We start from the raw sequence: 25,002 nt of genomic DNA on the forward strand, positions 1-25,002 counted from the left end.
AGTGTTTGCTTTCATTCAGGCTTTATGGCTTTAATACCTGGTGGGCTGGTCTCTAGCAAAAATGCCCGGGACGATTTTTTGTCCCAATCCAGCCCTGGGCACGACACGCAGTGAGTTAATCTGAGAAGGTGCATTAAAAAATAATAACATTAACACGTGTGTCTCTGTATTAACAAACATGCCATATTGGCCCATTTTATTTTTCTTATCATTGTTGTGAGGAGACCATAAATAGCCTTTGCATTTTCTGTTGTACAGTTCATTTGCTGTTATGGATAAAAAGTGTCTTTTTGTTGTTTCAAAATAGCTGATAACTATTTGCTGATAGCTGCAAACATCTGCAAACAAATATAATTCTATAAAGTGGTTCTGTATTGTGTGTAACTGTTAATATAGAGCATTATTAAATTTATTGCTAATGCAGTCATATGGCACATTGACTTCTGAGGAAATTTTAGATGGCACTCGTCATCAGAAAGGTTGCCGACCCCTGATATAGACATAGTACTCTCTTATAGTATAAAACAAATGCAGGTGTATTCCTATTTAATATTCATGCTCTTTATATTCATATATTTTTTATAAACATTTTGTAATAAACCTTGACTGTATCTAACATGTTCCAACAGCAGTGAGAACAAAGTGTGAAATATGTGATCATGAGTATCTGACTCTAGCAGATGTCTTGTTTTATGTTATCAGCTCACAGCAGAGAGTTAACAAGGAATTCAGACAAAGAGCACAGTGGGAATTTCACTTTTCGCTCTCTGTGTGCATCACACGTGTTTATATGACCTGTCCATACTGGAGTGATAGTAATAATTGTCACTGCTACATTGCATGACACTATGTGAAAACAGATTTCAAATAAAGTCACTGTGGCCATTAAATCTGTGGGCATAAAGAGAAACTGTGAAAAGCTTGTTTCTCATGCTGAAAAGCAGCTGCCTGTAAGAGTCTCTGCTGTAATTGTTCACATTAATTAAATAAAACACTCTGTCTCTCTCTCTCTGCCCTCAACATCATATAAAGATGGATTTCAATAAGTCCTGATATGTGGCTTTTTTGAGCTTCTGCTGCAATTCACTAAATTATTATTATTCAGTTAAAAATATCTGCAAACTATAATAAAACCATAAACAAAGAACATGTGTTGGTCATCTGGTTTTAAGTTTAAATGTGTACAGTGTAAGTGTGTACAGTATATGAGTCTACAAGTTAAAGTCTTTGTGAAATGGAAACCACACACACAGTATGTTGCATATTGGAAAAGAACTGGATCATTTTGATTGGTGTAGTTTTCCACACAAACATTGTTTTTTATTCTTCATCTATTTCACCCTCTACAGATGTAATCAGCCCATTCAATGGACATAATTCAAATATAAATTTCCGTTTAAGTCGTTTTCTTATAGTTAAAGGGATATAAATTTACAGGTGTGCCCCTGTAGCATTGCACTTGCTCTCTGTGTGGACTGCACATTTTATATGATCTACCTGTACTGGGAAAAAATACCACACTGTGAGAACTGATAACAAGTCAAATAAAATCTTTTTCTGCAGCGTAGTAGGATTATTCTTTAGTCAGCAAAGACCAAACCAAGTGTGTTCACTTTAGCTAGAGTCCATCATGTTTTGCATGAAGCCTCTCAGGACTGTCAGAGTCAAATATGCTGACATCCAGCCGCTGACAGTGTCCAAAAACCTGACAAATATTCTGCTCTGATAACAATCCAATGGACCACAGCAGTTTGGTTAAAAAAGAAAGGAGTAAAACTATAAGCTGAGTGAAAATGCTGTCTGACTTTAAAAACTGTAACAGAACATTTTTAATAGAAAATAGAAAGGGAACAACACAAGGAACAAACATGTATGTTCTGAATGGACAGGAAACACAAACACTGCTGCGGTCGAAGTTACAGCAGATGTTTGAGCTCAGTTTTAATGGGAAGGAAGCGTGGAGGCCACTGAGAAGAAGAAGTTACAGTCTTATCTATATTTAAGTACAGCAGCTCTTTCTTCTGCTTAATTATTTTTGGAAACCAAAACACTTAAAGATTAGCTGTGGATCAGAGTGCAGCAGAGCTGGATGTGAGGATGAAGTGGTCTTTACTCTGTGTACTGGGGCTATTCTGTAAGTACATTACTGATTTTTTTCTATGAATAAAGAACCAGTTTTTATTTTTTTGAGCAGGAGAACAAGTTTGAGAATTTGATTAGTGCTACAATCTGTTGTTTTACACTACCAGTTTAAAGTCTACAAGCACAGCGATTAGAGAATGAGCAGGAATGTGTCGTCTGAAAATTCACCTTCTTATAAATGTTTTAGTTCATAATGAGATGATTTTCTGTCACTTTGATGATGTTTCAATCTTGATTTTAGTGCTCAGTAAACTCTTGTGTGGAAATGCTGAAGGTAAGGTGTGTTTTTTTCTTTTGTTGCTCTTTTTTATATTAACAGTATTGAACTTAGAACCTAAATTATTAAGTAGTATACTTCTATAGATACCAAGCAGGTTACTGTGATAAATGTGGAGGGCTGGTTATCCATGGAGAGAAAGCCCCTGGCTCTCTGTATCTTTCTGGTTTCTTCAGCAAAACCAGGAAGAGGTTGAGTCAGAATAAATTTGGGGTTACAAACAGAAAGTAGAAGGGAGAAGTGAGCAAGCTGAGTGTGGCCAAGTGGTCAATATATATGACAGAGATGTGGCTCAGTAAGAATCAGACTGAATAAGATTTAACTGAGCATTTGATGTGCCAGTATGGAGATTTAGGTGTCTCAGTGTTTAAGGCTGGAGCTGCAGTGCTCCCAGCATACGTGAAGCTCCACCTGTACTGGAACATAACAGAAAGTGAAAAATGGAAGAGGGAATTACTGGAGGATGAGGTTGAGGGAGCTTTTTATTTATTTTATTTTTATACGATACATTTGAAATTAAATGTAATAAATTTCAGTTTTAAAACTACCAGGTGAGAGCCAGAGTGTGATTTACTGATACACTCTGACATACGATTTATTTCTGTGCATTTATTTAATAATTTTTACAAACTGAATTGGTAAACCAGTACCACTCATGTCAAAACTAGAACAGACATATTGCCTCACCTGTTTAATGTATTGGGGTACAGACTATCACAATGTACTTTTGTTGTATTAACTGAAGGACTCAAAGGTGTATTTATAAAAAAAAAATACACAGACAATAATAGAAATAAATACTCTTGGAATCTGTGAATTGCAAGGATGAATACTATTCTCTGGCAGAGACTTAAACATTTCCAGGGATTTAAATAAAGCTGCCAGAATATGAATCACAAGACCCAGAAATTCTCTTCATATCTTCGTCTTTCTTCTGTGGATAGATGATCCAAATAGTCTTGACTACTTTTTCCCACCAGCATTACTGACTGTCCACTATTGGACATCATGTTTTGCCCACGAGGGTAGTGAGCTGGTAACATGACTGAAAGCTCTTAATACTGTGTGATGAAAATAGTTTAAATATGTTGAATGTGCTATTTCAGTAGAACAAGAACAGAATAAATACAAACAAATTTAACAAAAATGTCTCAGTTTTGAATCGAAAAATACACTTGGAAACTGCAAATGTGCAAATATCGTGAAATTTGGTGCCCGATAGACGGAAACATAATACCCCAGAGGTGTTCAGTTGAATTTAGGTCATCCTCCAGGATATGCCTGTATAGTCTCATCACAGGAGGTTGAGCATTGTCGTGCATCAGGCGAAACCCAGGACCACCTGCACTAGCACAGGGTCTGACAGTGGGTCCAAGCAGTACCTTATGGAAGTCAGGGTGGAGTTTCCTGGCCTGTAGAATTCTGTGTTTCCCTCCATGGATATGACGCCCAGACCATCACTGACACTGAAAAAGTGATTTAACATTATTCACATTTCATATCAAAGAGACTGTAATTTTCTTTTTTTTTTTGTATTTCTAACTTACAGAATTTAGAGAGAAGGCCACTCTGACAGCACAAAGTTTAATCATACCAGCAGGGGGCAGTGTGACACTGACCTGTGATGTGAAGGAATCTACTGACTTAAAATATGAGTGGTTCAGACAAACGTCATCTGAAGAAAAGTCCATAATAACTGATGAGTCAGGCAGAGCGATCTCTGTTTTTAAAGGAGGAAATTACACCTGTAGAGCTGAAGGGAAAACTGTCACCATAACAGAAAGTGACTCAGTCACGGTTCGGGAAACTGGTGAGTGTAAACATTTCATTTGAAATAAAACAAAGAAGTCTCAAAGAGATCCATTTTAAACGGTGGCTGTACAGGCACAGATGGAGGCGTTGAGTTTTCTGTCTTTTTCTTCTTGTTCAGTATGTTTTTACAGATTTTTTAAATGTTTAGAAGACCTAATCAGTGAAATAGCAATATATAAATGTATTGATCTGAACAGAAAAAATACAATGAAACATAAAAATAGCATATTCATCCTAGATCACTGCACCTGTTTTTAAATTATAATAATATATAATACATTATATTGAAGCCATAAGTTTTGAAATTTCAGCTTGCAGAGGAACCAACACGGAAATACAGCTTATCAAAATGTTAAAGTAGTTAACAGGTTAACCTATTAAGTGTGTCTGTACAATTACACAGTTAATCCGAACACTGATATTTCGGTTATTTTGAAAGATTAATGCACAACAAATCATTCAAACAAGTATGACAAAAAGCTGCTGCTGGAAACAGTGATGTTTGTGTTTGTTAGTTCGTAACAGGATCACAGTGACTGTGCAGCACAGCTGGTCTCAGATATTCACTGGTGAGACAATCACTCTTAGATGTGAGATTCAGGGAGGTGAAGGAAAGGTGTGGAAATATGAATGGACAGCACCCAACACAAACAGCCCTCCAACATCCAGTGAATACAGGATCAGCACAGTTTCAGTGTCCCACAGTGGAGACTACAGATGTCGGGGTAGCAGTGACTATCTCTTAACAGGATGGAGTGATGCCTTCAGACTGACAGTTTCATGTGAGTTGGTCTATGATTCAAACTGAAGTTTCCTGTTTTAAACTTGACATCAAAAAACAATTCAGACCCTCCAAGAAACTCACTGTGCAAACAGACACACAACTGAGTGCATTGTGACTCTACAATGATTCATTTAAAGGGGAATATAAAGAGATGACAGTTTTAAGGAAAAAATAACAAATCAGGTGCGTCTGTTGTGTAGTTTTGAGCTAAGACAGATCGCCTGTGTGAGATTATAACCTTGTGTTTGGTGCCAGTCAGAGTCAGAGCCACACTGAGAGCAGAAAGTACAATCACAGCAGTGACACCAGCAGTTCTTCAGCCTGTTTGTCTTTCAGTGAGGTCACATTAAAACCACCAGGACACAGTTTATGAAATTTGGGGGATCAAAGCCGGAGAAAGAAGCCATTTCATTTTACTGTGTGTAGCTGGTCTGGCCTCACACTGTTGCTGCAAACTGTGTTGTGTCAACGAGGAGATGAGTCAGCTGTTGCTTTGCCTGCTGAGTTTATTCTCCAACACTGTTTAAATAAAAATAAATTCAGTTCAGCAACTTCATGTGATTGGGCTTCTACATACACAGCTTTAAAAGAATCAGTGTCTTTGAATACATCAAGCAAGATTTGAACCATTTTAGCACTTTTACTGTGCTTAACCTCTGTAACAGGATCATTAGCATAATCTCATCTCTCCCCAGCAGGGCCTCCTTCAAAACTACAGGAAATGTAGTCAAAGGTTATAAAAAATAAAAGCTTTCAAATATTAAAAATAAATACACAAAATAACTAGATACATATGTATGACTTGGGTATAAAAAATAATGACAAAACCAACTAACAGACAATGGATTCTCTATGAAATATAAATAAATATATTTCAATGCACGTTTTACATGTGGATGCAGATTACTGTTGAAAAATGGTACAAAAAAGTTTCTTTACTATAGAAAAACTTTTGTCCGTCCAGTTTTGACTTTCTTAGGAAGCTGTTTAAATGTTCCTTTATCCCTGCATTAAGGCTTTGGGTTTCCACTGGAACTAAACATATCTTTTTAAAAATAGAGCAGTGTAGGCTGGCTGCCTCTGCCTCAATTTTATCCCACAACTTAGACATTCACATTACTCACACTCTCATTACACATACATATAGGATCTTGGGGGTGGGCACGATACACGGAGTCCAAGTTACCATCAGGGTGTACACCTCACCCCTGGCGTCGTTGCCCACCTCTCAATTTTGAATACACGTAGACATTGAGGGCTAGCAGGAGGGACTATGCGCTTACCTGCTGCTCTCTGGCAGGTAGCTCCATGCCCTCCTGGGTTTTAATTGCACCTTAGAACACACATGCATCAACACTACAATGAGCGGGTGGAGGGAGGTTTGGAGTCTTCTCTCACCCCCGTTCTCTGCGACCTGCTGGAGCGGGGGGGCTAGGAGGAGGAGTTGGCCGTCTGACTGCGGTCTGGAGTGTGGGGCCTCCCTGCTGCTGTGGAGTCGGGGCGGTCTGCCTCTCCCCACCGCAGGGAAAAGGGTAACACCACCTGGGTCTGGGTGCAGTTCCCCCCTCCAGGGGCAAGGGTACCTAGACCCGGTTCGTAGAGTACGCTTGGGGAGTGTGATCGTGTGTACAGCGTCTCTTTATGTCTGTCTCCACGTTGGTTGAGTGTGGAGTAAGTGCATATGAGAGCATGAGGGTGGGAATGGATGTTTGTGTCTGTGTGTGCCTGTATGTCTGTGTCTATATGTCAGGTTGGGTATCAGACGTCACCTCTCTGGGGACATCTCAGGCCCTCCAAGGTTTGGAGGCCTATCTCCACCCACCACCACTTCCCCTGCCGGTGGCAGACTCCCTCAGGTGTCGGTGCATTGGTGGTTCTTTGTGTCTGGGGGTGGGCGTCCGGGTACACACCGGCTCACTCCTTGGCGGCCGCTTATCGGGGCCTGGAGCCTGGGGCTCGCTCGGGCCACTTCGGAAGTGGGGTGCCCCCGGCCTCTCGGCCTGGGGCTCGGTCACTCAGGCACGGCTGGCTGCCGGCGGAGCTCACGGGCGCGTCACTACAACTCCCCCTGGCTTCTGCTCCGCGGCTGCTGAGTGAGCCCTCATCTGGGACTCTCCTCAGCTCTTACTGGGACAGTGGCGCGGCTGCCCCTCTGTTGGTCTTCCTTGGTCTCTTGTGTTCTGGGGGCCTCTGGATGTCTGGAGTTTTGATCTCCTCCATACCTGCTTCATGCCCTGGAGGACGGGGCTGTGGCTCCCCACACTCCCTAGCAGATCGTTACATGGAGAAACCTTTGGAATGCAAGCATGCTGATCCACACAGGTATGCACACAGGTGTACACACGGGTATTCACAGACGCGGACTACAGCTTTCTTGGCTGCTGCCTCAAAGCACATTGTGCGCTGTCTATCTTGCGTGCTGCACAATATCGTTTATTATTTAGTATTTACTGATATCTACTGCTAGCTAGTTTATTGTGATGGTGCTGGTTTTTTTTATTATGTTGCTCTTTGTTGTTTGCTTTCTCTTCTGTTTTTTTTCTCCATACAGGTGACCCAGGTGTTTGTTTTTTTTGTTTGGTTTTTTTTTTTTTTCTTTCTTCCCCCCCTTCTCACCGTCTCTTCTCCCCTTTGGTTTTCTTTCTCTCCCTCTCTTTCTTTCATTCTTTCTCCCTGTCCTATCCCCCAGTCATGTCTGTCCCGTTTGTAGCAACTGAAAATAAAATAAATTCATAATTATAATAAAGGTCAATGAAATGGACCAATATGGCAAGGCCATGATGATCCACTTGGTAAAATAAATCCGCTTGGCATCTTTCTTGGCCTTAAGACAACAATTCTGATGGCTAAAGATCCAAACGGGACACAAAAAAAAAAAAAAAAAAAAAATAGAGCAGTGTTGCATTCTGGGAAATAGCGTGGAATTTAAAGCTTGGATTTAAAATGAAAAAGTGTAATTATCAGGGGCTATGCTTGTGTAATTGTCACCAGTTCTTTTTGTGTATTTTGGTTTGAGGTTTGTGCAGATTTTCAGGAAAGATGTTTGGCCTCATGAGCACCAGATGCTGCACCTTTATTCAGGTCATAGAAGCCGAACCAAAGGCTAGAAAATGGCCTCAGTTTATTACAGACACATTACTACAGTAATCTTTCTCATTACAAAGTTTTGCTCTCAGGAAGACTCGGGTGAATGGAAAACAAATCTTTTGCATTCCATCTACTGTATCACATGCAAAGTTGCAAAGAAAGCTTTCACATGAGTCTCTACAGTCCTGAAAAAACTAAGCACACCTCATGATTCAGTAGCTTGTAAAACCTCCTTTAACAGCAACGACTTGAAGTAATCTTTTTTTTTTAATCAGTTTGTCTCATCATTGTGGAGAAATTTTGATCTAGTCTTCTTTACAGCATTGCTTCTAAGTGGCTAAACACAATAATATCATTAGAGCAAATCCATTTACTCAGAGTCACTGACTGAAAAGCTTCAGATCTGTGTAGGTATGATTGTTTGTTTTTATTCATTTTTAATGAATCATGTGCATATTTATATATTTTTCCTCCTTTTTCATATCTGCAGATAAACCCAGGGCCACACTGACAGCAGGAACAACAATCATACCAGTAGGGGGCAGTGTGACACTGACCTGCTCTGTGCAGAGCGCTCATGGATGGAAATATGAGTGGTTCAGACGAACCCAAAGAACCTCTGAAGGTCAAATCAGAGATCAACAAAACAGAGATATCAGAGTATCTCAAGGAGGAATCTACCGCTGCAGAGGAACAAGAGGAAACCCAGTTTACTACACTGATAAAAGTGATGATGTCACCATTGAGATAACCTGTGAGTTCAGTCATTTAGTTTGAAATATACATTCACTCATGATTATCAAACATACAATGTGAAGTTTTCTGTGTTGATTTCATGTTTCTGTTTGTATCTCAACTGTTAATATGTGTGAACAGTTTCCAATAAAGTTGTTGTAAAACAACAACCCAACTGGCCTCAGATATTCAGAGGTGAGACGATCACTCTGACATGTGAGGTGCAGGAAGGAGGTGAAACCACTGAGTGGGAGTATGAATGGAGAGGACCCAGGACACCCACACAGTGGACACACAATAATGATGTGACATTCAGAGTTTCTGAGTCCAGCAGTGGAGACTACATGTGTAAGAGTCGACGCAGAGATGACTCATATTCTTCAACAGAGTGGAGTGAAGCCTTCACATTGTCAGTATCAAGTAAGTCATGTTTGTTGTGTGATCTCCATTTGACAAATGTCATACTGGTCAGCACAGGATGGATTCAATGGTCTACAAAGCATGTTACATTGTTAGTCAGACAAAGAGCTGCAGCTGATAGTAGCCTCATTGTAGACAGTTTGTCACCACTTTGTGTCATCAACTTTCAGCTGGTATAGAGACGCCAATGCTGACCTGCTGCTCCATCACCTGAGGACAATGATGACAGAAACAGGATAAATAAATAATATATTCAAACGTCTTGATGCATTCTCAATCATCCAGGGAAGTAAATCTCCAAAAGTGTATTCTGTTCATCTGGACGTAGCGTTTTGTGGGAGAAACGTTTTGTCACTCATCCAAGTGACTTCTTCAGTCTCAGCTGACAGCAGGTTTCCTCAATCTTATAAACAGTACATTTGCATAATGACTGAAACCAACCCACTGAAGAAACAATGGGCTCGGAGGTCAGTTCCTTAATCAGAATTATGCAAATTCTCAGGACCATTGATCAACAACCACTGACCAAAACCCACTGATCAATGGCCATGAGTACCATTCACAGAGAGTTGGGGAATGGCTGCAATCACAGCATTGTAAGATGGTGAAAGATGTACCCTTAGGCCCGCTCCTCGATTCAGAGATGGTCTTTCCCTTTTCACGTAAATAGCCTCCTTGACTCCGCGCTCAAACCAGCGTTCTTCCCTGTCCAGGATGTGTACATCCTCATCCTTGAAAGAGTGTCCACTGGCCTGTAGGTGTAAACGTTTCTCCCATAAAAAGATACGTCCAGATGAACAGAATCAACTTTTGGAGAATATATTAAAACAAATAACAATTGATGTACAATTTCCATAAAAACAAATAATAAAAGTAATTCTGAACTATCATCTGATCAAATACTGCCATCTTTTAAAATAAATAAACAAACACAGACATACCTTCAAAAATAATGTTACTGTTTCTATGATTAACATTCTCACAACTCTGAGTCACTTCCACTCACCTTTAGCAGGAGGCTGATTGAGGTTGATCCCTTTAAACTCCCAGGTCCTAAAGACGGACCAGCTTATTAATCAGTCTTCAAGTACTTTTTAAATACAGCCAAGAAAATATAAAACTTTCACAGCTTCGATCAAAACGACTGTACAGTTTGTATCTCTTCAAGATCACCAAGATTTGGTGATGTTCTAGTTATTTAAATGGTTTTGATTCAGTCATTTACTTTTTTTTTGCCTGTCCCGTTTCTTTAGCCATCAGAATTGATGCCTCAAGGCCAACACAGATACCCAACAGATTTACTTTACCAAATGGATCATCGAGGTCTTGCTGTATTGGTCCATTTGTTGTTATTATTTTATTTTATTTTACTTTCAGTTGTTACAGATGGGACAGACATGGCTGGGGGATAGGAAAGGGAGAATGAAAGATGAAGGAAAACAAAAGCAGAGGGGAAGAGAGACAGTGAGAAAGGACACTTAAAAAGAGAAAAAAAAATCTCCCAGATCACCTGTCGAAAGAAAAACAGAGAAAACAAGCAAAAAAAAAAGAAAAAAAGTGATAGGTTTGTAGCTTGAACCTATTCGCTGGAGCGTTAAGGACAATTTGCTACACAGCAAAACAAGACACGAGTAGGCAATGTGCTTCATGTTTCTCGTGCACGGGAGAGAACCGGACAAACGCCGTTCCTTCGCTTGACCCCAGTTGCTCTCGTCTGCTCCCTCGTAACACTGCTCTTTTATTGAGGTTACATGAATATGCATAAGTTCATTAACATACGACGTCTACATACAAACAAAGAGTACCTTGCCTGTGTGTTGTGTAAGTGTGTGTGTGTGTGTGTGTGTGTGGGGGGGGGGGGGGGGGGGGGGGGGGGGGTCAGAGTGTGACCCCATAAATGACCTCCCTAAACCTGCTGGTCTGGAAGTCCAACAGTTCATCTAAACAAAAGGCACTTAGCCTAAAACAGATATAGCCACGTTTATCCTACCATAAAACAATAAGAGAAGGTACGACCTCTCCCATGCTCCCAGAGTGCTCTCTAATGCACACAAAGTTTGCAGACTATCAAGGATCAAACCTCTACCAATCTAAAACTAATTATAAAACTCTAAGCATATATAAGTAGATATTTCTAAGCATAAATGACAATCAACAATACAAACCCTAACAAAAAGATCAACATAATAAACACAATATGATTGCATTAATTAAAGCAACAAAACAACCTGAAGAGCCGGTTCGGAGCCGAAAGAACCGGCTCTTTTTAGTGAGCTGAACCGAAAGAGCCGGTTCTCTAAAAAGAGCCGGAAATCCCATCACTAATGTGAACCACTCTGCTGACTTTGAATGTGTGGTTCAGAGAACCTTGTTCATACTCAGAGAAGACCACAGTAACTAGTGAATCAAACAGAGTACATGTGACCTCTCAAGCTGGCATCTACAGCTGTAGAGGACGTATAAAAGGGACAAATTCAATCACAGTAGAAAGTGACTCAGTCATCATTAGGGAAACTGGTGAGTCCAAAATTTTTATCTGCAATAAAACAGCTTGAATTCTCCAAAGTTTGAGAAAATTCATTTTGAAACACCAGTCAATGTGAAAAAGTGAATGAAGCGACCTAATTTTTCCTCCATAATCAAAAATCATTTCTAAATATGTGTAATCTCTTAATGCAGTGTTTGTGCCCTTTATTTTCTCTGAAAATTTAATTCCGTGTTTTATATTTAATTAATGGATAAATCGTTGAACATAATACAGCTGTTTAAAGTTTTTGATCTGAACTGTGCAGAAAAGAAAACATCAAAGTTCTTCCTCCTGTCACGTGATGAAAGATGAGGACCCAAATGCACTCTGAGACAGAGTGAATAAGAAAAAGTGAAACTCAAGTAAAACTCAACATAAGACACAAGAAACTAATGACTACCGAAATAAAACAGGAAGTGTGGTTTGATAACTATACAAGAAACAGACACAATAATAAAGTTAACAAAGGGGAACCTTTTAGTCCAAACACTGGTCTTAACCTTCTGGTATTAAGAGAAACAAATAAAAAAGACAAAGTTAGATAAAGATAAAGAGAAGTTCTAAACTTCTACAGCTATTGGATAAGGGGACCGGGTGCTGCACAATTATGGTAATAGAACAGTAAAAACCCTGAATAACTAAGCTTATAAAAAATGTACTATTTAACTACCTGCTTTGGTTTGAACACAGCTATTTATAGATTTATAGATAATAATACTTTGTTACGGCCCTGGGCCTTGGAGAGAGTGAGATGTTTAGGTATGATTGTTTGTTCTTATGCATTTTTAATGAATCATGTGCATATTTATATAATTTTCCACCTTTTTCATGTTGAGATAAAATCAAACTGAAAATCAAACTGTCTTAAAGTGCAGAGTAAAAAACTATGTTCAGTCATTTAGTTTGAAATATACATTCACTCATGATTAATGTATTTTTAGTCAAGAGGATTCAAAATGTATATGTTTCCTTTTTCATAACATTAGATAAAACCAGGGCCACACTGACAGCAGGAACAACAATCATACCAGTAGGGGGCAGTGTGACACTGACCTGCTCTGTGCAGAGCTCTGATGGATGGAAATATGAGTGGTTCAGACGAACCCAAACAACCTCTGAAAGTAAAATCAGAGATCAACAAAACAGAGATATCAGAGTATCTGAAGGAGGAATCTACCGCTGCAGAGGAACAAGAGGAAACCCAGTTTACTACACTGATATAAGTGATGATGTCACCATTGAGAAAACCAGTGAGTTCAGTCATTTAGTTTGAAATATACATTCACTCATGATTATCAAACATACAATGTGAAGTTTTCTGTGTTGATTTCATGTTTCTATTTGTATCTCAACTGTTAATATGTGTGAACAGTTTCCAATAAAGTTGTTGTAAAACAACAACCCAACTGGCCTCAGATATTCAGAGGTGAGACGATCACTCTGACATGTGAGGTGCAGGAAGGAGGTGAAACCACTGAGTGGGAGTATGAATGGAGAGGACCCAGCACACCCACACAGTGGACACACAATAATAATGTGACATTCAGAGTTTCTGAGTCCAGCAGTGGAGACTACATGTGTAAGAGTCGACGCAGAGATGACTCATATTCTTCAACAGAGTGGAGTGAAGCCTTCACATTGTCAGCATCAAGTAAGTCACGTTTGTTGTGTGATCTCCATTTGACAAATGTCATAATGGTCAGCACAGGATGAATTCAATGGTCTACAAAGCATGTTACATTGTTAGTCAGACAAAGAGCTGCAGCTGATAGTAGCCTCATTGTAGACAGTTTGTCACCACTTTGTGTCATCAACTTTCAGCTGGTATAGAGACGCCAATGCTGACCTGCTGCTCCATCACCTGAGGACCATAATGACAGAAATAAACAGAGATAATAATAATAATAATAATAATAATAATAATAATAATAGTAGTAGTAGTAGTAGTAGTAGTAGTAGTTTACAACAAATAACAATAAATCTACAGTTTGTATTTTTTTTGTTAAGTCATTCTGGCCTGTCCTCTCATAAAACACTGCCATTTGTTAAAATAAAACACACACATGACTGTGTTTAATACAAAAAGCAATGATGACCAATTAGATTTAGAGCTCAATTGAAAACATTTATGGTTGGAGCCACACCAGCTTCACTCCAAAAAAGACACCAGAGCAAAGCAGCAGATGGAGAAGAATCGAGGGAGGGAAGTCAAAAATATAACATAAAAATATTGTTACTGTTGCTATGACTACCATAATCACCACCACCAGTCACCTCCAGCAGGAGGATATTGAGATTGAGCCCTTTAAAGTCACTCGCAGAACCCGAAGATGGTCCAGTTCAGTGTGTGTGTGTGTGTGTGTGTGAATGTAGAATCACATAAGTGATGGATATGTTTGATTTACTGATATTATTAATGATGTGATTTTTGATATTTGATGTTAGTTACTGTCTCTGAGTGTATCAGTGAAGACCTCCCTGCTTTATCACTGTAACCAGTAGCATTTATTCATAATGTGTGTTCCAATAATCAGAAATAGTATAAAATACTGAGTATCTTTAATTAATTTTGTTATGGAAACTTTTTTCATGCTGTGAAATTTGAAACTTTAACCAGGACTGCTGTATTTTACGTGTTACTTTGCTCACAAATGCTGTAATCGATCATTACTACATGTATGTGTTTTAATGTATAATAACAGCAACAGCAGATAAAACTAAAGTTTTAAAAAGAAAAAGAAGCATTTAAACCTTCACAAAAGGTGATTTCTTTCTATTATACAGTATAAAACAAACACCAAACATTTCCCTCTTAACACATCATTGTGTTTCCTTCAGCAGTGAACTCCATTAGTTTACATTCAGTGTAACTTCTTCAGGCCAGAAAATGGACAAATAGTTTTACTATGCTTACTTTGTGATGTAAGAGTTACTGCAGCTCTGGCATCATGTTGACATAGACACAATTCAGCAACAGAAAATCAAACTGTCTTAAAGTGCAGAGAAAAAAGTTTGTTCTTTCATCTGGGGAGTTTTTAAAGTTTAAATGTATTTTCTTGTATTTTTAGTCAAGAGGATGAAAAATGTATATGTTTCTTTTTTCATAACATCAGATAAACCCAGGGCCACACTGACAGCAGGAACAACAATCATACCAGTAGGGGGCAGTGTGACACTGACCTGCTCTGTGCAGAGCTCTGATGGATGGAAATATGAGTGGTTCAGACGAACCCAAAGAACCTATGAAGGTAAAATCAGAGATCAACAAAACAGAGATATCAGAGTATCTCAAGGAGGAATCTACCGCTGCAGAGGAACAAGAGGAAACCCAGTTTACTACACTGATATAAGTGATGATGTCACCATTGAGAAAACCAGTGAGTTCAGTCATTTAGTTTGAAATATACATTCACTCATGATTATCAAACATACAATGTGAAGTTTTCTGTGTTGATTTCATGTTTCTATTTGTATCTCAACTGTTAATATGTGTGAACAGTTTCCAATAAAGTTGTTGTAAAACAACAACCCAACTGGCCTCAGATATTCAGAGGTGAGACGATCACTCTGACATGTGAGGTGCAGGAAGGAGGTGAAACCACTGAGTGGGAGTATGGATGGAGAGGACCCAGCACACCCACACAGTGGACACACAATAATGATGTGACATTCAGAGTTTCTGAGTCCAGCAGTGGAGACTACATGTGTAAGAGTCGACGCAGAGATGACGCATATTCTTCAACAGAGTGGAGTGAAGCCTTCACATTGTCAGCATCAAGTAAGTCATGTTTGTTGTGTGATCTCCATTTGACAAATGTCATAATGGTCAGCACAGGATGAATTCAATGGTCTACAAAGCATGTTACATTGTTAGTCAGACAAAGAGCTGCAGCTGATAGTAGCCTCATTGTAGACAGTTTGTCACCACTTTGTGTCATGAACTTTCAGCTGGTATAGAGACGCCAATGCTGACCTGCTGCTCCATCACCTGAGGACCATAATGACAGAAATAAACAGAGATAATAATAATAATAATAATAATAATAGTAGTAGTAGTAGTAGTAGTAGTAGTAGTAGTTTACAACAAATAACAATAAATCTACAGTTTGTATTTTTTTTGTTAAGTCATTCTGGCCTGTCCTCTCATAAAACACTGCCATTTGTTAAAATAAAACACACACATGACTGTGTTTAATACAAAAAGCAATGATGACCAATTAGATTTAGAGCTCAATTGAAAACATTTATGGTTGGAGCCACACCAGCTTCACTCCAAAAAAGACACCAGAGCAAAGCAGCAGATGGAGAAGAATCGAGGGAGGGAAGTCAAAAATATAACATAAAAATATTGTTACTGTTGCTATGACTACCATAATCACCACCACCAGTCACCTCCAGCAGGAGGATATTGAGATTGAGCCCTTTAAAGTCACTCGCAGAACCCGAAGATGGTCCAGTTCAGTGTGTGTGTGTGTGTGTGTGTGAATGTAGAATCACATAAGTGATGGATATGTTTGATTTACTGATATTATTAATGATGTGATTTTTGATATTTGATGTTAGTTACTGTCTCTGAGTGTATCAGTGAAGACCTCCCTGCTTTATCACTGTAACCAGTAGCATTTATTCATAATGTGTGTTCCAATAATCAGAAATAGTATAAAATACTGAGTATCTTTAATTAATTTTGTTATGGAAACTTTTTTCATGCTGTGAAATTTGAAACTTTAACCAGGACTGCTGTATTTTACGTGTTACTTTGCTCACAAATGCTGTAATCGATCATTACTACATGTATGTGTTTTAATGTATAATAACAGCAACAGCAGATAAAACTAAAGTTTTAAAAAGAAAAAGAAGCATTTAAACCTGAGGACAATAATAACAGAAATAATCAGACATAATAATAATAATAATAATAATAATAATAATAATAATAATAACAAATAGCAGCAAATCTACAATTTTATAAGAAAGAATAAGTCATTGTGGCCTCTCATCTTTTAAAACACTGCCATTTGTTAAAATAAAATACACAAACATGACTGGATTTAATACAAAAGTCCTAACGAATAACAAAAGGAACTAGAAATACAAAAGGTGAAACCATGAAAAAACAATAAATAACAGAACCTTAAAGAATCAAAAACATTTCTCGTTTGGCTCTGACGGAGGCGGTCACATTTTTCTCCCTCCCTTATGTTTCCTGCTTAGCTTCTCATTGTCAGGGTTCCTGGGTCGGTGACCCAGTGTTTTCAGTTTTGTTCATGTTCAGTTTATTTTGCCACTTCCATGTGCTCACTTCCTGCTTTTCCTGTGTCAGCTCGTCTTGTGTCATTAGCCAGATTATGTTCAGCTGTGTGCTCACCGGTCTCTCATTATCATCCTCATCAGTCTGTGTATTTAAGCACTCTGTTTCTACTCGTTCACTGTCGTGTCATTGATGTTACGACCCTTACTCCCAGGAGGAGGGCAGCTGCGACCCAGTCTACCGCCACACCCGTTCCTGTTTCTCGTGTGGGGGTGACTGGTGTCCAGCCACCTCCCGTGCCTGTCCCGGCGCCTAGGCTGAGGGCAGCCAGAATCCAACCTGACCATCCCAGAGGCCCAGCCGAGGCTCTCCAGCCAGTGCCCTCATGCTCTGGAGGCTCGGAAGAGCTAGCCTGCTTACCCATCAGTCCACCACTTCATCCACCACCTGATCCAGCCTTTCACGCACTAGCTCTATCCCTGGTTAGGCTAGCTGAAGTGTCCCCTGCTCAGGCACCGGCCTTACTAGCTCAGGCTGTAGCTTTATCTCCCGCATTAGCTCAGTCTATAGCTCAGCCATTAGCCTCACCGACCTCTGTTTATCCATTAGTCTCCTCAGTCCAGTCAGTTCACTCACCTGCTGTTCAGCCTTCACTCCAGTCCCCTGTAGTCCAGTCCCCTCTAGTTCAGTCTCCTCCTGCCCTCCAGTCTACTCTTCAGTCTCCTCCTGCCCTCCAGTCTACTCTAGTTCAGTCTCCTCCTGCCCTCCAGTCTACTCTAGTTCAGTCTCCTCCTGTCCTCCAGTCCCCTGTCCTCCAGTCTGGCCCGGCCGCTCCTCAGCCAGGGGCTTCCGCGCCTACTGGCCCGGCATCAGACTCAGCCTCAGCCTCAGCCGCTGCCTCGCCTGGCCCGGCCTCAGCTTCTGCTTCGCCTGGTCAGGCCTCAGCCTCAGCCTCTGCTTCGCCTGGTCCTGCGGCTGCCGCGTCGTCGCGCCAGCCATGTTCTGGACGTCATCGCCGCCGCCTTCCTCGCGGCCGCCCACCAGACTGGCTCAGTGGTCGCTGCCGCCTTCCTCGCGGCCGCCCACCAGACCGGTGTGTTTAGGCTCTTTGTTCCAAACACCCTCATACGCTTATCTCCAAGGCCGAGTCGGATGGCGGGTCTGGGCCCAGCGCTGGATGAATAGCTGCAAGGCAGGATCGCTGTGTCTGCATCGGCTTACTTCTCACTCCTTACCCACCCCTGTTGCTTGTCACGTGCTTCATGATGTTGTGATGTGGACATTTATGTGCTCTTTGTGCAGAGGAGTCTTTTTTTTTTTTGTTTTCTGTTCTCATGCTGTCCTCCCATAGGAGCCCAGCATAAGTAGGTCTCTTCTTTCCCCTCCTCGACTTGCCCGTTGTGTTGTACATTTCAGTGTTTTTCCATAATGCTGTTCATTTCGTGGTAGGGCAATTTGCATGTGACAAATAAAGGCTTTCTTGATTCTTGATTCTTGACATATGCGCGTAACTGACACAGACACACACACACACAAACTGCTCTCCTAGTGGAACGCAGTCTGAGTCGAGTCCTTTTTTTCTCCTTCTGTCCCCGATGTTGTGTATTTTCATTGCCTTTCTTAAATGCTACCTATTCTGACCTGTAATGTGATGTTTGTATAATATATGTAAGGTGGGAAGGGTCCATTTTCACTGCAGGCAACTGGAAGTGACAAATATGGGCTTCATTCATTTGTTCATTCTTAAACACAGAGTCACCAGACCATGACAAATTACTTTTTAAGTACAGCTAAGAAAACTTTTACAGTGTTGATAAAAATGAGTTTATAGTTTATTTTATCTTGTCATCAAGATTTGGTCATGTTCACCATTTCCATTGTCGAGATGAAATATTATTTTACTGTCACTATTCATAATCCTTATTATTACTGTTGCATCATTTATGATTTATCATTGTTATCATTTCATTGGCACATTTATTGAAACTGGTGAGGTTATATTAAAGTCTGTATTTCAGGTGTTAGCATAAGCACATAATCTTTCATTGCAGGTGCAACTGTAATCATGTTATACACATATTGCATAATTAAAGGGTTGAAGCTCGGGTAAGTTAATTAATGGTTTGAAGCTACGAGCAGCGCGATGTCTGGCTGATCAATGGAGCAAAGTTCAGCTATTGAAAGGTTGCCTACATGTTTACAGTATAATTTACTACATATTGCCTGTGTGCATTTAGCAGGCTGCTATGGATGTTTGCCTGGTAACAGATGATGTAGAGGGGGGTCATGCACTTAGATTAACGACACAGACACATAGCCTGTCTGGGTAAACTGATTGCAAGTGTTGTTTAAGTCTGGACAAGCAGAATAACAGGATGCATCTGGAGGAACTGAAAGAGGAACTGTTCTGTTTTAGTGACGCGAGGTACTGGTCATCATAAGTATAAATATTACACCCACCTATTGTAAGGGGGAGATGGAGCTTGATGTTTTGCAGAGCCTATCTTCACCATATATATGTGTTTTAATAAAATAATTTGTGTTGACCCACTATGGACTTTCAGTCGTATGTCTCTTCCTCAAAATTCGAACCGCGACACCATCTAGTTTTTTAAATTATTTAGATTCAGTCATTTATTTGTTTGTTCTTTTTCTAAACTGAACTGCAGATAAACCAAAGGCCAAACTGAGAGCTGATAACACAGCTGTTCCAGTAGGGGGCAGTGTGACCCTGACCTGCTCTGTGAACCCATCATCATCATCTGGATGGAAATACTACTGGTACAGAGATAATACCACAGTGGATGTTGTCTCCCCATCAAATGGACAAATCAATGCCTCACAGGAAGGACTCTACAGGTGCAGAGGAGGAAGAGGAAACCCAGTTTACTACACAGAGGACAGCCAAGAAGTTCACATTAACACAGCTGGTGAGTTTGTATTCAGCAACAATGTTGAATAGATTGATGATTGAGGATTACTATGAAGATCAAACAGCATTATATCTCATGTTAACCTCTTTGGCATTGTAAACATGTTCTTATTGGAAATGGTTGAACATGAATAGTCATGTAAAATGTGGAGTCGAGAGAATCAGTGTCAGGAATGTGATCCAAGGAGGGGAGACTAGGTGGGATTATAAATGTGAAACAATCACTTTCAGCAAATCTCCAAATCAACATAAATTCACAATTAGTTCTGTAACAACTCTACAAGTAAGACTGCAAGTAGTGTAGAACAGGAGTCACAACATGAAACCACAGAGCAGAGTCATGCTTACAGTTTCTGACAGGAAACAGAAAATCTCAATGTAAACATCAGTTTTTGTTTCTTTATATTAAGATTTCAGATCCAAAATCTGACATTTTCTAGTTTCAGGTTTTGGATGTGAAAGAAGTTCGTTTATCGTTCCGTTCATCGTCGGACTTGTTAGTGGAATTATTGCCGTGCTGCTGCTGATGTGTTGCTATAAACAGATAAAGGGTGAGAGATTTTCTGTTTGACTTTTTAAAGGAAAAATAATTTATTTTGATGCTGTGACACTTTTAAACAAACTGATGTAATAATCTTTGTGCTTTTTACAGAACCCTGTTGTAACAGGTTGGTGCAGCAGTTTAGTTTCATTTATATAACTTCAAATGAAGCTAACTTTGAATTCCTCATTAAATTTTCATTATTTGTTTCAGTCTCACTCAGTCTCAGAGCACCAATCAAAGCTCTGCTTCACAACAAACATCCAACCAGAATGAAGCTCAGGTTTACTCCTCTCTTCTTCATGGTGAGACCAGAAATTACTTTTCTCTTTAATACAGTTTTCAACACTCAGTTTTCCAGCAAACAGTGACAAAAACAAAAATAAATAATATTTTTCTTCCCTCTTTCTTATTTTCAATGACTTGTAGGTGATCTTTCAGTCTATGAACCAATCAGAGGCTCTGGAAACACTGGAAGTGGTACAAACAGTATAAACTTTGATAATAACAGAGCTGTAAGAAATGTAAATATTTATTCTGACTGATCAAACTTCATTATTTCAGCAGATGAATACAACAACGTCACATCTGGATTTCAGCTTGAAGGTCTTGATAAGAGGAGTGAGTACAACAAACATGAAATGTAATAATTGGTCGAATGTTTTTGTAACTTGTGTAATTTTAGAGGAAGACAGTCTCCATGTTATTAAACACAATAATCCATCATCACAACAGGCAGACATGATGGCACAGAGGAGAGCTCTGACTACAATAATGTGAATCCTGAATCAGCCTCAGGTACAAATGTGAACTCTACACAGACTGAATCATTAGTAATCAGATTACATGTGCAGTTAAATGTGTGACATCATTGCTAAAGTTTGTGGAGCTGATGAGCTGAATCACTTTTTATACGATTGGCTTTAGTTGTGTTCTGCTGCTGTTGTGATGTCTGAATAAAACAGATGAGATCAGTTCTGTGTGATTAAAGCATGAACGTGTCAGAAAGCATCATCACATCTTTGGCAACATTATTTCTTTGTTTTTCACTTTTGAAGTCGTATTTGTTCTGATTTTGTTTCAGGTCCATAAAAAGATTATTTCAACAAAACTCAAGACTCACGAACAACGTCAGCAACGTCAGTGTAAACAATGACATGCTCTTGGTTTAATATCAACACTGGAAGACTGATTATAAGGTTCATCTTTGTATTAAAATCCTATTGTGTTTATTTCTGTTGTAATAAGTGGAGGGTGGATGGTGTGGGACATTGTTTCCATCAAGACACAATTTCATGATTTGGTTCTGTGAGTTTGTTTCAGTCTCTTTGTTTTATTTCTATAAGATGTTCACTCACTTCCTGCTGAATTTTACATGTTATCTTTAAAGTGTAAGAATAGATTATTTTAGTATTAGGGATTTAGTTGTATTAACGATAGTAAAGCATTATATTCGTTATTCATTTAAGTAGGCCATAGGTCAAGCTGCTAAACACTCACACATAGAGCAGACACACAGAATTGGGAGAATAAGTCAGAGGTGAGAAGCAGAGGCGACAGAAAGGAGAACACAGTGTGCGAAGAAATGGGCAGCAAGGACACGAGAAAGGAAGACAGCAGATAGAGAGACATTAGCAGGCGCCTAGTTTTGAGAAGACAAAGGTTGTTGACCTCTGTGTGCTGTTGGGACTGCCTCAGCAGATTTTGATGATTGATGCTGAACTGTGAAAATCCCCATGTACATGTAATAAAATTAGTTGATTATTTGTTCTGAGAAAAAACAGGGATGAAATATTACACTGTCTTATGATGCATTATACTGCTGATTTATAAGAAAACAAAAACTTATTGTCAAAGTTCAGATTTTACAATGTTATTCATGTCATCACTGAGGCCATGACAGAGAACATTTTGTGTGTGATCAAATAGTTTTCTGTAGGTGATGTTTGTGTCTTTTTATGCTGTTTACAGTTTGATGTGTGTAAAATATTTGTGGTGCTTTTAAAAATAATCAAATAATATCACGACAAAACGTCTTTGTTCTTCTGAGTGACCCGTGATGCTTATATGTGGATAAAAATGTCTTTTCTAACTGTCTGCTATATCCTATTTATTAATCAGCTGAAAATGACTCATGATTTCTGCCTGAGCCCCCAGAAAAGAGGAAAAGCAGCCTGTGGTTGAAGAGAAAAAGTAAATGACTTGTTTTAGCAAAGAGGCAACAAGAAATGCAGACAATAACAGCACAGTGGTGTTCTCTTGACAGCTACATGCTGATATTGTCAGATATAAATATAAAGTATTTCCTTAGTTGAAGGGATACAAAAGTGTCAGGTGTGCCCCTGTAGCACTGCACTTGTTCTCTGTGTGGACTGCACATTTTATATGATCTACCTGTACTGGGAAAAATACCACACTGTGACAACTGATGGAAACTCTCCTTTAGAAAAATATCAGACAAAAATACAGTGCCGAACGGTACAGACAAAAAACAGCAGATATCATTGTTCAAAGGTCCTTTAAAAGACCCTTTACCAGGTATCATAATCTTGGCTGTAAAAGTGTCAGAAATCATACTGTAAGTGACAGCTTTTGGCCTTTTTTCCCCCAGAAAATCCTCAGCTTTCAATATCTGGCAGTCGTTACACTTTATTGTATTCGTATGACAGTGGAACAACAGTGGGGAAAAAACAGACTGTTTTTTCAGATTTATAGTGAAGTGGAAACAGATTTAACATAAATGAAATGTAATACAACATCAACTTTAAATATGAACTATACTAGTACAAAAAAGGATTTGAGCCTAGCCCACTCAATTTTTTGTATATCCTTCTTTTTATATTGCAAATCTCTCTCTATTGTGGAGAGCCAAGTGCTCCACGTGTCATCATTTCTTACCTGTGATTGGCAAGTCATATGTGTGATGTCACACGCCGAGCTGCTGCTTTGTGAGTGGTTGTTCTGCCTCACAGTTGGAACAGATGATCTTTAAAAGATGCCAAAGCACAAGTGCAGCTTTTCAGACGAACTGCAAAAGAAATTTCCCTCGTACCATCGCGGTACTGGTAATTCTTCTTATACAGATAAGGCCTTCTTTCTGTACCACTTTCTTTAATTCCAGAGGTTTAAGTTATTATTTGTTTTGCACTTCTTGCCTAAAAGCCTATATCACAGTTTTTATTTCTCAATCGCACAGAGAAGGCATCGTTTAAATATGTTAAAATTTTCTTTAAACAAACAGTATTAAGAAAATTCTTCATGACTGGGTGAAGTGTTATCATTTTTGGAACTCAAACTATGCTTACACTATTGTGATTGTACCGTAATACACCAAATATCCCTGTAAATCTCAGCTTCTCTTCTTTTCTAAACCGCATTCTCCGCTGGTGGGCCCATGGTAAATAAGGGTAAGTGTCAGTGTGGACATACAGATATAGTTCCTCTCCCATATTTCTCATGTCAGACTCTGAACACAGCTTCCAAGTACAATCACTGGACTGTGTTTACAGCTGGTGGCCAATAGAGGGAGACATAATCCATTTATAATTTATTGTATCTGTCATGGTCTCCCAGTCCACCTGGTCAACCAACACGTTCTTTTTCCTTATGAGTGTAATGAACTCGATACTTTACTTTCTGTTTCTTTCCTGTACGCACTGCTGCAGTTTCATCTAAGAAGCAACCTGGCTGTCTTAAAGGTCATGAAAATTCATTCAGAATTAGCAACACTGATGATGGTAATTATTAAAAAGTATTGGTACTGGTATCAGTATCAGCGATATAGGCCTGGTATTTACTTGGTATTAGATTGATACCAAATCTTGCAGTATTGCACACGACTAATAAGAAGTGATATTAAATTCACTAAACTGATATTATTTCAGCACCATGGACAGCACACAAGGTTTTCACTGCATGAGCTGTGCTCTCTAACACGTGACTGTTTGTAGTGGTGGACAAATTTAGCTGCATGCACACATAGCTCTCTCTGTGATAGGTTAATAATTTTAATTAACAAATATATGTATATGGATTATTGGCTGAAAGTGATTACAATTTTTAATATTGTGACACAGTGGGTCCGCACTCTGGAAGGGAGGGGAACATCCGAAGAGGCATACGCCTGCTGAATGGCCTCCACAACCCTGTGGGACAATTGAGACTTAGACAAGGGTCTGACCAGAATTCCATAGTGGAAGCTCACAAACGGCTGGTCTGACTTCCTGAACGGCCGGATAAGCAAGAAGTTCTGTGCCAAAGCTCAGAGATGGCACAGGGCAACCTGGCTCCCAGCTGCCTCCTTGTGCAGGTCCCCTGTGAGGAATATTCATAACTCAACTGACTTGGACAGGTGAAATTCAGATGGGGTCGTCAGCAGCAACCCAGGGTTAGGCCGGAGGATAACCCCTGTGTCACCTTCATCATTGCCTTTGGACCGACAGAGTGTGCAGCTCACAAAGAATCATGTTAACTGTGGTCTGGTGGGGGTCCAGC

The 25,002-nt window shown here is 39.5% G+C and overlaps 1 protein-coding gene across 1 annotated transcript; it reads left to right on the forward strand.

Moving 5' to 3' along the window:
• Window positions 1-1,855: 1,855 nt before the first annotated feature.
• On the forward strand, window positions 1,856-22,868 carry LOC120746994 (Down syndrome cell adhesion molecule homolog). The gene is made up of 18 exons (XM_040052569.1): window positions 1,856-2,134; window positions 2,384-2,416; window positions 3,969-4,229; window positions 4,747-5,013; window positions 8,593-8,856; window positions 8,979-9,257; window positions 12,771-13,034; window positions 13,157-13,435; window positions 14,898-15,161; window positions 15,284-15,562; window positions 19,705-19,965; window positions 20,408-20,518; window positions 20,620-20,635; window positions 20,722-20,813; window positions 20,938-20,988; window positions 21,073-21,129; window positions 21,244-21,306; window positions 21,593-22,868. Exons 1-18 carry the CDS (start codon window positions 2,098-2,100, stop codon window positions 21,598-21,600), a joined length of 2,886 nt encoding a protein of 961 aa, XP_039908503.1. The 5' UTR covers window positions 1,856-2,097; the 3' UTR covers window positions 21,601-22,868.
• The last annotated feature ends 2,134 nt before the right edge of the window (window positions 22,869-25,002 follow it).

Source organism: Simochromis diagramma, unplaced genomic scaffold (genome assembly GCF_900408965.1).
Source record: "Simochromis diagramma unplaced genomic scaffold, fSimDia1.1 OVJJ01000412.1, whole genome shotgun sequence".
Taxonomy (NCBI): domain Eukaryota; kingdom Metazoa; phylum Chordata; class Actinopteri; order Cichliformes; family Cichlidae; genus Simochromis; species Simochromis diagramma.

Coding starts and splice junctions, on each gene's coding strand:
- LOC120746994 (XM_040052569.1), top strand. CDS start 2,098: ATGAAGTGGTCTTTACTCTGTGTACTGGGGCTATTCT. Junction 15,563..19,704: donor CTTCACATTGTCAGCATCAA/GTAAGTCATGTT, acceptor ACTGAACTGCAG/ATAAACCAAAGGCCAAACTG. Junction 20,989..21,072: donor CTCTGGAAACACTGGAAGTG/GTACAAACAGTA, acceptor TCATTATTTCAG/CAGATGAATACAACAACGTC.